At 28.4% G+C, this 12690-nt stretch overlaps 3 protein-coding genes across 3 annotated transcripts in view; 1 reads left to right on the top strand and 2 right to left on the bottom strand.

Moving 5' to 3' along the window:
- Positions 1-1086, bottom strand: part of LOC104725035 (ras GTPase-activating protein-binding protein 1) — a 3532-nt gene extending 2446 nt beyond the window's left edge. Inside the window, exons 1-3 of the mRNA XM_010443628.2 lie at positions 758-1086; positions 500-634; positions 4-313 (exon numbers count right to left, since the gene is read on the bottom strand). Of these exons, the coding sequence (XP_010441930.1) occupies positions 4-313; positions 500-634; positions 758-787 (475 nt within the window). The 5' untranslated portion in view covers positions 788-1086. The remainder of the gene's footprint in view (positions 1-3; positions 314-499; positions 635-757) is intronic.
- Positions 8883-9574, top strand: LOC104725036 (mitochondrial import receptor subunit TOM9-2). The gene has a single exon (XM_010443630.2). It carries the CDS (start codon positions 9012-9014, stop codon positions 9318-9320), a length of 309 nt encoding a protein of 102 aa, XP_010441932.1. The 5' UTR covers positions 8883-9011; the 3' UTR covers positions 9321-9574.
- On the bottom strand, positions 11216-11941 carry LOC104725037 (cysteine-rich repeat secretory protein 56). The gene has a single exon (XM_010443632.2). The coding sequence runs from the start codon at positions 11857-11859 to the stop codon at positions 11248-11250; it is 612 nt and encodes a 203-aa protein (XP_010441934.1). The 5' UTR covers positions 11860-11941; the 3' UTR covers positions 11216-11247.

Below are 12690 nucleotides of genomic sequence, written 5' to 3'. Positions count from 1 at the left end.
AACCTTGGGGTTCCTGATGAGGGGAAGGAGGATTGATATGAGCCTCATGCTTGGATTCAGTTATATAAGAAGGCTGATGATAGTAAACAGCTTCCTCATCAACAAACTGAAAGACATCATTGAGAACAAAATAACCCTTTTCCTGAGGAGCTAGGAAAAAGGTCTGCACAAAACTCCTTCTGTTACTGAACTCCTTGGTTTTCACAGAGCCCGAAACCACCACGAGAACGCCACCTTCCCATGACTCGACTGAATTGATCGTCTTCACTTCAATCGCAGTGAAATTAAGTGACATGACCATGTTGTGAATATGCTACAATCAATCACAACATAAAGAAATTGCAAAAATCAATGAACTTTTCACTAATTCACATTGAGAGTACAAATCTTCATCAACTTAAGTTCCACTTAAACCTCTAGAACCTCACAGAACTCGAGTAAAAAAGAACGAATTCGAGTATAAAGATTGAATCTTGTGAATGTAACAGATGATGTTTACCAGCAAAGAATTAGCAGTCTCGGTGGCATCACCATCGATACGAACAGCTCTACTAGACTCAGAGTAAAACTGATGAATAAGATCTGGCTGCTGCTGCAACACTTTATAATACTGCCCAACAAAGTACGAACCCACCTGCACAACACAACACACACACATACATCAATCAAAACCACCGATTCAATCAGGCGTTACGAATCCCATAAATCAAAATTTACGAAACAAATTAAAAAAAAAAAAAAAAAAAAAAAAACTGGCCTGCGTCGCTCCAGGATAAGGAGTCGCCATTATTATAACACTAGTAACAGCTCAAAGAAACAAACCCAAGATGAGAGAGAAGATCGAATCGGCAAACAAGAAACTGGATTGAGAATACGAAGTCTCTGTTCTGTGTGTGTGTGTGTGTCTCTACGTTATCAAATCGAGAGTAGAGCAGATCTATGGGAGAAGATGAAAGGAATTGAGATTTATAGAGGGGTTAACAGAGGCAAAAGGAAATGGTAGAGAGTGTTTTTTAGATCTGCGAGAGATTAAAAAGGGTTTTGTGTGAGAGAGAGAGAGAGAGAACTATAGATAGGGTAAGGGATTTAAGAGGAGGCGCTCTTTATTCCCTTTTTTCTCCTTTTTTTTTTCCCTTCAATGTAATTTTTTTCTTTCTTTTCTTTTATTGATTTGCCCCATAAGTTTTGAATTCGAACTAAATCAACCATGAATTTGATTAATTGCACTGTGTCTTTAATTTATTTTTCTTTTATGATTTTAACCCCCAAATGTTTTTAGATTACAAAAATAACCAAACATTCTTTTACGGTTATCCCCTAAAAAAATAAAACGGAAGTACACAACATTGTTTTGTAGATTATATAATTTAATAAGTTGGTTACAAATATGTTATAGATTAAGTTTTATTTTATTTGTATAGTCTGGATTTATTGTTTCTAAAATATTAAAGAGAATATTTTAAAGAATCATTTGATATCATCTAACTTACCATATTAATTTCTTTTATTAAATTATTCATCAAATAAAATCATTTGATATCTAAGTTAACATATTAATTTGTTAATTATTATTATACTTCATCTCTCATTTTTATATATGAGCCTATTTTGTGGAAAAAATAAATTATCATATTATTTATTATAATTTAAAAAAATAGTTTTATTTCCGGATATACCATAAATTGAATTTTTAAAAACAAATATAAATGATTCAATATACAAAATATTCAATTTTTATTAATATTATTCTTTAAAAATAATATCTATTGAATTAAAAATTTTACTGAGTAACGGGTCAAAATTTGAATATTTAAAATCAATTTCATACTTTTTGTTGAATTTTATAATTTTATAATTTTATATAATATAATAAACTTTAAATCATTTATTTTAAAATGTTTTTAAAATATTGAAACTTGATATTAAAGTTAGAAACTATAAACACTCTAAATTGGTTTGTTATAGCAATGTCAATAATATGTCACTATAATATGAAAGAATTTCAAAAAAACCAAGTATATTAAAATAAAAAATATAACAATATATTAAATTACTCATAATATAATAACTCGCTTTNCCTATTTTGTGGAAAAAATAAATTATCATATTATTTATTATAATTTAAAAAAATAGTTTTATTTCCGGATATACCATAAATTGAATTTTTAAAAACAAATATAAATGATTCAATATACAAAATATTCAATTTTTATTAATATTATTCTTTAAAAATAATATCTATTGAATTAAAAATTTTACTGAGTAACGGGTCAAAATTTGAATATTTAAAATCAATTTCATACTTTTTGTTGAATTTTATAATTTTATAATTTTATATAATATAATAAACTTTAAATCATTTATTTTAAAATGTTTTTAAAATATTGAAACTTGATATTAAAGTTAGAAACTATAAACACTCTAAATTGGTTTGTTATAGCAATGTCAATAATATGTCACTATAATATGAAAGAATTTCAAAAAAACCAAGTATATTAAAATAAAAAATATAACAATATATTAAATTACTCATAATATAATAACTCGCTTTTTAAAAACCAAATTCACAAAACAAGTATCTTTTTCAAGTCATCATATTTAGCATATGATTTTATTACATAATATTTTATCTAAAAAAACTTTTAAAAACAATCACATAAATTATATTTTATAAAAAAATTATAATATAAATAAAATGAATTTTAATCCGTGCTCTAGCACGGGTCTTAATCTAGTTACTTAAGAATTGTGTGTTATACCTATAATGAGGTATATTTGTCATGAGATGGTGTGACAATATAGACGCATTGTTTGCATAATGTAGTCATGTATTTTTGAGAGATATAACAATGTGTGTTACCTTATGTCGTTTTGTGATGATCATAAATTCACAATGTGCATGGTTAGAACATCTCTAGCTTATTTTCCATTTTTTTAATTAAAATAAAGTAACTTTATTTTGGCAATAAATTTTTCTCCACTCTACTCCATTTTGGAATTCAAAATTAAGATCTCAAATTTTAGTGTAAATTAAAAATAGATCTGTTTAAATATAGAGAACAGAAAATAGAGATTCCTATTTTAGAAATGCATATGGAGATGGATTAGTGATGGTCTTAGTTGCAGATTCTCTTGTTATTGAGTATTTTGAGTGATAAATTCATTATGTCTGAATGAGTATATATGTAAATGAGAAAAAAAAACATTAAAAAATTATTGTGATACTATATGAAAGTATTAAGATGCAAAAACGAGCATTGTGGATAGTTAATGGTCTCCATGCCAAATATTATAATGATGTCTAATAATTCGTTACTGAGTGATGGAATGATCCAAACTCATTGCATATGTGTAGTATACAGATCAATACTCTATGTTATGATTTTTTAAAATAATTAAAGTTTAGTATTAGACATAATCAGAATAATCTGTAATGGATTTCTAATTTCCTTTGATAAAAATGAACTGTAAATCTCCAATTCTAACCATAAAGAATTGATACATTGACTATTTATTTGAGGTGTTGCCAACGACTTCATTTCTGAAATAGAGTATCAATGATTTCGGCCTTAGGTCTATCGTCAATTCTATAAAGCACCTATTCCTTATATATTGAAATAGAAGTATTCTCACACAAAATGTTGATGTGTCGTACTCATAGAACTCCAGACACTATCCCTTATATATGAAAAGAAAAGCATTCTCACACAAAATGCTGATGTGTCGCACTAATAGAGCTTCATACACTATTTCCTTTATTTGTCATTATTTTTTTAATAATATTTACATTTACATAATATTGTAGTTTTTCAAAAATATAATTAACACCCAAAATTAAATTCAACATTCTCTTTTTAACTTAATTATATCCGTTAATTACAATTTCATAAGATCTTTAAAATGAATTTTAAGAATTCTTTGTTCATATGATATGATAATATAAGATTGATATTATAATAATTCTCACTAGTTAAACTTTAATTATTATACAAAATTTTATATATTTAATATATATATATACTACACAATCGACTTATATATTCCAATTATCGATAAATATACTAGATTTTGTAAAGAAAAATTACAGTAAAAACATTTAATAATCAATTTCTACCGCACATAGTGCAGGTTGTTACCTAGTTTCCTTTATTTGTCATCAGTTTCTAATACAGTAAAACCTCTATAAATTAATAATGATGGGACCAAGACATTTTATTAATTTATAGTGATATTAATTTATAGATAAATTAATAATTATTAATTTATAGGTATATTTTTAATTGTTTAATTTTTAAAAAATTATGAATTGAGACAAGTTTTGTAAAATAAAGTTAGAATTTTGGATGTTTTAAATTTTATGGTATTGGAATTGAATTTGAAATAATTAAAAAATATTATTGACAATGAATTAAAAATATTATAGATAAATTCACTTATACACATGACATAAATATTCAAATTTATGAATAATTTATGAATAAGAATATCAATTATCGTATTTTAATAGTATATCAAACTATCAAAATGTAAATGATGCATATTTAGAAATTGAAAACTTTAAAAAGTTTAGCTGTTTTATGAAATGTTATAGAATATTTTATATCATTATAGTTTGAAGATACAACATAACAATTGTTTTATAGATATGAGGTTTAAGAGAAACATACTTTACTATATTAGCATATATATATATATATATATTTACATAATTATTAATTTATGATATTCTTGGGACCATATTTTACATGGAAATTTCAAAAATAAAATATTATCTTATTATCTTATCAAATTTTATTATTTTTTACACTGTCCCGACTTGGGACTAGCAAAATTTATTAATTTATAGTGTTTATTAATTTATAGAGTATTAATTTATAGAGGTTTTACTGTAATATAATATTCACATTTACATACTATTGTATTTTTCCAAAAATATAATTAACACCCAAACTTAAATTCTTATATTCTCTTTCTAACTTAATTATATTTTTTAATTACATTTTCATAAAATCTTTAAAATGATTTTTAAGAACTTTTTGCTCATATGATATGATAATATAAGACTGATATTATAATAATTCTCAAGGGTTAAATTTTAATTATTATAAAAAAAATTATATATTTAATATATATATACACACAATCGAATTTTAGATTCCAATTACTGATAAATAAAATAGATTTTATAAATAAAAATTACAGTAAAAATATATAATAATTATTTTATACCGCACATAGTGCGGGTTGTTACCTAGTAACGTTTAAACACAAACACATTAGTAGAATTTTCTACCACAAAGTTTTTACACTCTACAACAAGGTTTCAAGCAAACATGTGCATCTCCACGTTTGAAATTTTTTGACCCAGGTTTGCAATATGAAACCATGGACCCAACATAATTGCTCAGATATGTACATGATATCATCCTTTAACAATAAAGCTAAGGGACAAATAGTAAATATCAAAAGTGAAAAATTACCATTTATGCAATCTCTGAAAACTCTTAGATTAATTAGTTTAGAATGGATTTAGAAGATGATCTCCTTACTCGCTACAACAACAGCTGTAAGATATAGTAAATTTTGTTTATTATGGCCAAGTATGTTCTTAACTTCTTTCTCAACCTTAACTTTAACACTCCTCATGTCATATGAAAAACCGGCCAAGTATGTTCTTAACTTCTTCCTCAACATAAAAGTTTTAAAATATCTTGAATTTAACTTATTTTATATATTGAATTCAGTTAAACTAAATGAGTTGATCTTTTGGTGCAAAAATTAAGAAATATCATATTCTTATACCGTTAAATTATTTTAAACAAAATGAATTGATATTTTGCCGTAAAAAATTGTGAAATAAATATTCTATTTTTTTCAACAAATAAATATTATAATCTTTTAATATTTTTATATTTTGATATTATTTAGAGTTAAATTAGTTGATCTTTTGAATATTAATATTTTATTATCTAATTATATAACTACTAAAATGACATTGAAAAATGATGAAATTTTTTTTGCTATGAAAATATAATTAAATTTAGTAATTATGAAAATAGTATACTTAAATATGAGATGAATGACACATGTTGAAATCATATTCTTATATCGTTAAATTATTTTAAATAAAATGAATTGATATTTTCCGTAAAAAGTTGTGAAATAAATATTCTATTTTTTGTCAACAAATAAATATTAGAATCTTTTAATATTTTTATATTTTGATATTATTTAGAGTAAAATTAATTGATCTTTTGAATATTAATATTTTATTATTTAATTATATAACTACTAAAATGACATTGAAAAATGATGACAATTTTTTTGGTATGAAAATATAATTAAATTTAGTAATTATGAAAATAGTATACTTAAATATGAGAATAATGCCACTTGTCAGCTTATTAGAGCATTAGTTTGAAGAAAATCTTACAACACAATTCAGAAAGAAAAAAAAAATAATCCTATTTCAATAGCATATCATTGTTACAAGCTAATATTAGAAATTTGGATTAAGATAATTTGGGTAAGAGAGTTCATTATCTGCTCAAATGTATGATTATTCAGTTCAGTTTTAGTTTGGATAGGTGTCGGGTTTGATGGTTTTCAAAAAAAAAATTATTAAAAATTTTATTTAATTCTAAGAAATTTTGGTTAAATTCTGCAAACATTTGTATAATTTTCAAAAAATATGACTAAATTTTTTTTTGGAGATCTAGATTATTTTGAATTATTTATTATATGGTATTTTTGGATATTAAAATATAACTAATGTGTAATTCTATTCTTGTTTTTTATATACTATATTGTTTGGTTTTTGGTTCAGTTTGGATAACCCGAATAGGATAATTTTCATTAGGACAATTCTTGAGTTTTGATATGATCATGAGACCATTCAAAAAGATTCTTGAGTCTTGTACAACACGAACAAAGTCGAAAATCAATTCTTCCAGCCAAACGACTATTTGGAATACATTCTTACTTCATCTAGAGCATATGTTGAAGTGTAATCAGTCCAGTCAGAGTTCAAATGAAGGGGTTATTCATTTTACAAATCAGGTGAACTCATGGCTACGCGATTTGGACCTACGAGCATTCAACGGAGGATTCCAACCAAGTCAGACGGACTCAAGATATGAACTAAACTGTTCTGGAATCTTGATCCACTCCACAACCACGAAAATTTGGAATCACATTAATAGCAGTTCATATGTGAAAGATATGATTATTTCAAGTTAGTGGATCTATCCCAGTCCCAATTCACGTCTGAGCCAAAGATCGTATTACACAGATCAACTCAGACACAATTTCGACATGAAACTACTTGGAGGATATTAATGGATCTCTTATGTTTCCAACAAGCTCAGAAACATAAGATTTAGCCTACGAAATACAAAGATACACTTAATTTACCAAAGGAGGTCAATCTAGTTCTTCACCTGAAGAGCTCTAGGTTCAATTGGTTTAGATGCTTCCAGAATTATGTTTGGCAATCAGGAATTGTTTCTACTAAGTCCAAAGTAAATAAATGGTACATCCCATGTTGTTCTCATTAGCAGATTGGACCAAGGAGTCAAAGGGAAAGACGTTCAAGGATGCACTTAATAGGTTAATTAAAGAGCTTATGGCCAAAGAGAGCATGAGAAATTCTATTGGGGATGTTGTCTATCAAATCCAGTCCATTTTGAACATAATACAAGGAAAACTTTAAAAGTTGAATATTCATTCAATTTTCTATATATATTTTCTTTTAGTTTCAAGAACAATTAATGCTTGGCTTTGTTACCAAGTTTTTTATCCCTGTATAAACACATGTAATCTCATTTGAGAATCATCAATCAATTTTCCTTTTCATTTTATGAGTCTATCTCTTTGTTCTTTGTCTAAAACACTTCCTTGTTTCTTGGTGTATAATATCCAAGCAACAGTCTCCTCTTGCTGTACTAGTGTGTCATATTTAGCAGCGATTAGAGTTGGGAATATCAGCAGCCTTCCGCAACTGCTGTGCGACCCCTCAATCCATTAGATTTTCCTCTTGCACTTTGCATCTTGGCGAGTTTCTATCCTTTCTAATCCGGCTGAGTGATTCTCGAATTTGGGTGTATCAAGTTCATTCATAGAGGTGAACCTCTCTTATTAACTCCTCTTAATTAAGAAAAAAAAAATTTAAATAAGGAAACAAATTTTGTATATCAATTAATTTTAAATTATTAATTATAAACATTATATTGTAGTTTTTAATTATAACTTTTAAACTGAAGTCACTTTTTTATAAACTCAAGTCACTTTTTAATTATATAATTTAAATCCTAACCACTTTTTTATAAACCCAAATTGAAATACAATTTTGTTTAATTATAAAATCTAAACGCTAACTACTCTTTTATAGACTCAAACTAATATATAATTTGCTTTAATTGTAAAATCTAAACCCTAAACCCTAACCACTATTTTGTAAACCTAAACCGACATATAGTTTCATTTAATTATAAAATTTAAACTCTAACCACTTTTTTATAAATCCAAACCAACATCTAATTTTTTTAGTTGTAAAATTTAAACCCTAATTTTCAATTGTAAACTTAAACCGATATATTTTCCTTAATCAAAATCTAAACAATATTTGTTTTTTTAATTTATTTTGTCTTTTTATTTTATTTTATAAATATAATATGATATGGCGTTTTGTTTTATTTTGATTGGTGAATTTAGAGGGGATGAATAAGAGAGGTTTGGAATGTATGATCATTCGGTTTGGTTTCAAAACCGGATTTTTCAGAACGATTTTTGGATTTTGGGTTTTATGCCCAGACCTACTTATGAGCTATCCAAAGTTTTATGGGTCAACTAATTCATTAGGCTTAATGGCCCAATCATGGTAACCAAAAAACTCATCTCTTCAGAGAAGGAAAGAAACCCTCGCTACGCTACCAGCCCCACAAACTCTCTTTGTGAACTACCTGATTTAGCGATTCAGCAACCACAAACACTCTCTTCTTTATATCAAATCGATGGCGGCGAAGAGAATCGGAGCCGGTAAATCCTCTGGCGGAGGAGAACCAAACATCTTAGCTAAGATTTCAAACTCCGAGATCGTGTCTCAAGGAAGACGCACAGTTGGAGATGCCGTCGGAGTATCGAAGAAACTGCTCTGGAGCACCGGAAAAGCCGCGTGGATCGCTGGTACAACTTTTCTCATCCTTGCCGTTCCACTGATCATTGAGATGGATCGCGAAGCACAGCTCAACGAACTTGAGCTTCAGCAGGCTAGTCTCCTCGGAGCTCCACCATCTCCAGTGCAAATGCAAAGGGGATTGTAAGAAATCCTTAATTACGAATTTAGGGTAATCTGTTTTGTTTTCTGTTGTTTGGTGTTTCTTTTGGAATTCGAATTTTCGTATAAGAGTGTATTTTCACACGTCGGTGGATTCATCAAGTTTGGTGCTTTTTTTTTTTTTTTTGTGTTGTTTTGTTGTTATCATCTTCAGATTTGATTTGATTGTGATGTATTTTAGTACTCTTTGTCTTGTTTTACGTTTCTATTGCAATAAAAATAGGATCTTGAGGCACTGAAGTTGAAGCTTTTTACTACTTCTCTTAGCTTCTTATAGCGTATTCAGTACTCTAGTGTTCTCAAATTTGTTGTTTATAAGTTAGTTAAATTTAGCATCTTTATGCAATGAAGTTGAAGCTTTTTTTGGCTCTCTTAGCTTGTTATAGCGTATTCAATGCTCTAGAGTTCTGAAACTTGTTGATAAGTTAAATTTAGCATCTTTAGGCAGTGAAGTTGAAGCTTTTTTTTTAGCTTATGGAATCCTCGCTTAGAGTTCTGAAACTAGTTGATATGGTTTATGTTTTTTTACTTTGTTTAAATGGTGTAACATCTATAGGCAATGAAGATATTTTGGAAGAAGTTGTTAAATGGTGTAACATCTTTGTTCATGGTACTTGAGCTATTTTGGTAGGAGTTAGTTGAATATAGCATCTTTAGGCAATGAAGTTGAAGCTTTTAACTTCTCTTAGCTTTGAAAAGCATAATTCAATGCTCTAGAGTTCTGATTCTTGTTAGTATAGTTGAATTTCACTTTCGTAGAATTGCTGAATCTTTAAATAGACTATCCAAAATCCTTGGTGATGGTCTTCTTCTTTGTTAAGGGTACTTGAAGTTTGGAGTTTGAGTTTTATATAAGTCTGGGATAGTTCCTAATTGCCAAGTATATTTGTTCATTAAGGGGTTTAAGGTGAAAGTTTTGCGTCAGATTCTTTCTTACTTCAGATTTAAGGTGAAAGAGTTATGTTATACTGACTCTTAGTTCAGAGATCTTTGTAAGATGATGTATGTCTTGTCTCCTCTCTTGGTTTGGGAAATCATGTTCAAAAATATCTATATTCGAAAAAGTGGTGGTAGAACAGATTATCAGCTCTCAAACTTATTTTTCTTTGAAAGAGGCCCAACTCCTAAGCATATATTGAAATCAGTCAGGTTTTGCAGTACAGAATGGTTTTTACCATAATTGTGCATATTTTGTTGAATGGCAATCACTTTACATGGCAAAGATATGATTTTATAGATGTAGTGAAATGTATAGTCGGATACAGTGAATCTCACTAACTCCAAAGCTTCCAAAGTGAAATACACCACCAATAAAGCTTTACTCTTTCTCAACGAAAACGACTAAAACAAGATTTGTTAAGAAATTGAGTAGTCACACGTACACTTGTATTGCTTCACAAAAGCTGCTTTAACTTCGTGTTGAGTATTTCTCTTTTTCATCAATTTTGCTACTTTGATGTTTCATTTTACTTTTATTTTTCCATTGTGGGTATGCTTTCTTTTTTTTTAATCTCATTTTTATCATTAGAAATGGAACAAAATGTACTAGTCAGTAAGTTGAGCAATCTCTTTCATCCTTCAATGGTTAATTAAATAAAATGACACACGATTTGAAAGAGAAATTAGATAAGTGACAAAGACAACAAAAACAAATGAAAAAACCCAACCCTTGCATCTTAACAAAAAAAACTAAACTATGAATCCGAAATCGTAAACCTTTATTTTAATGTAATAATTTAGAACTATATATATAATTAAAAAACATTGATTTTGAAAAATGCTTGGTTGACTAATTGATAAAACAATGCAAAATTGTCCAGAAATATGCATAAATGAATTTTATGCATATTAATATTTTCTTGATTTCCATGCAACTTTTTGTGATGCAAACAATCTTAAATCAATATTAATAGTTAGTACACCGACTCATACTGCCCCGCGTAAAACCCTCCTCCTCCTCCACCACCACCACCGCTGCCGCTTGATCCGGTTATCACACCGTTCTCCGCCATACCAAAAGCTGTATCTCTCTTCCCGGAGAACCCAGGATCACTGCTCTGTTTTTTCCCGCAGAGACGAAACAACATCTCCGTACCGAAAGTTTGCCGGAATCCCGAGATTTCGTACCGGATATAACACCCGGCGAGCTGAACACGAGCCGCCACCACCACATTACCGTCGTCTCCGCCGCCTCCGCAGAGTTTAGATACGAGTTTAGGGATTTTAGATACGCAATCAGAGCACTGAGGAGCGTGGAGATCGCCGCGGCACTGAAAAACACCGATCACGGCGGTGGCGTTATCAGTTCCAGAGGTTGTGGACGCGAAAGAGCTCTGTCCTGACTGAGAAACCAAAGAAGCGAACAAGTTTTTGAGATTCTGAGAGAAAACACCAGTTGGGTCTGGATACCTCTGGTTTGCACAACCTTTAAAGATGAGATTTTTATAATCACCATGATCACCGGAGAGTGCAGAGAATGGTAAGAAGAACCAAAAGATGAAGACTTGATGTATTATTAGTTTCATAATTATTGAGAGAGACAGAAACAGAGAGAGGTTTCGAAATTTTTTTATGTTTCTTGATTAGTAGTTTCTGCATAAAGTTTGTGTTTTTATTATGTGTCTGGAAATTATAAAAAGTTTTGCCGTTTTTGTTTTATTTTTGTCTTTTTGAGGGTTTAAAGACAAAAAATATGTAATGGGAATGAAGGAGATGAGAGCTGGTTTGTCGTGTGAAACCATGGAAAATTAAAGGAGTATACTTTTCTCCGGAATCTTGCTTCAAGGTTAAGATAAAAGAAAGAAACTTTCAGACGACAAGTGTTTTCTGTTTTCTTTAATAGTACTTATTTATTTGTTTGGGACAGATTATGTAATACAGTATCAAAAAAAGATGATTACTGCTACTTTTTTTTTTAACGTTGAAATTTTAGTCAATAACCTTTAATGACAATTAAATTTGTGACTTTATTGTCACATAACATTAAGTCGTATCATATAAAGAAAAAAAAACATTTTTTTGTGGATTGTTCAATGATCATATGTTTTTTGTTAAGGCACTAATTAAGATATATTTTGATATAAATTATAGGATGAAACGAGAAGAAGAATATAATTCTTAGACCTTGTGTAAGAGTTCAATGATTGTTTTGATTTTATTTTATTCTAAAACAAAACATGTTCGTTTTGAGAGTTTCCATGGTTTTCAAATCATAATTGTGAAGTGATCAACTGATCATCGGAGTTAATCATAGAGTTGTGTTTTTTGTTTATTTTTAAATTACAAAGAAAATCAAAGTCAAAGTGTTTCGTTGTAAATTAATAAGCATAATTGTTTTTTTTTTTTTTTTTTTTTTT

Source organism: Camelina sativa, chromosome 11, assembly GCF_000633955.1.
Source record: "Camelina sativa cultivar DH55 chromosome 11, Cs, whole genome shotgun sequence".
NCBI classification, from domain to species: domain Eukaryota; kingdom Viridiplantae; phylum Streptophyta; class Magnoliopsida; order Brassicales; family Brassicaceae; genus Camelina; species Camelina sativa.
The sequence above is the reverse complement of the archived record's forward strand: the minus strand, read 5'-3'. Positions and strand labels throughout refer to the sequence as shown.

Bases quoted from the DNA above. Each gene is read 5' to 3' on its own strand.
- LOC104725036 (XM_010443630.2), top strand. From the start codon at position 9,012: ATGGCGGCGAAGAGAATCGGAGCCGGTAAATCCTCTGGCGGAGGAGAA.
- LOC104725037 (XM_010443632.2), bottom strand. From the start codon at position 11,859: ATGAAACTAATAATACATCAAGTCTTCATCTTTTGGTTCTTCTTACCA.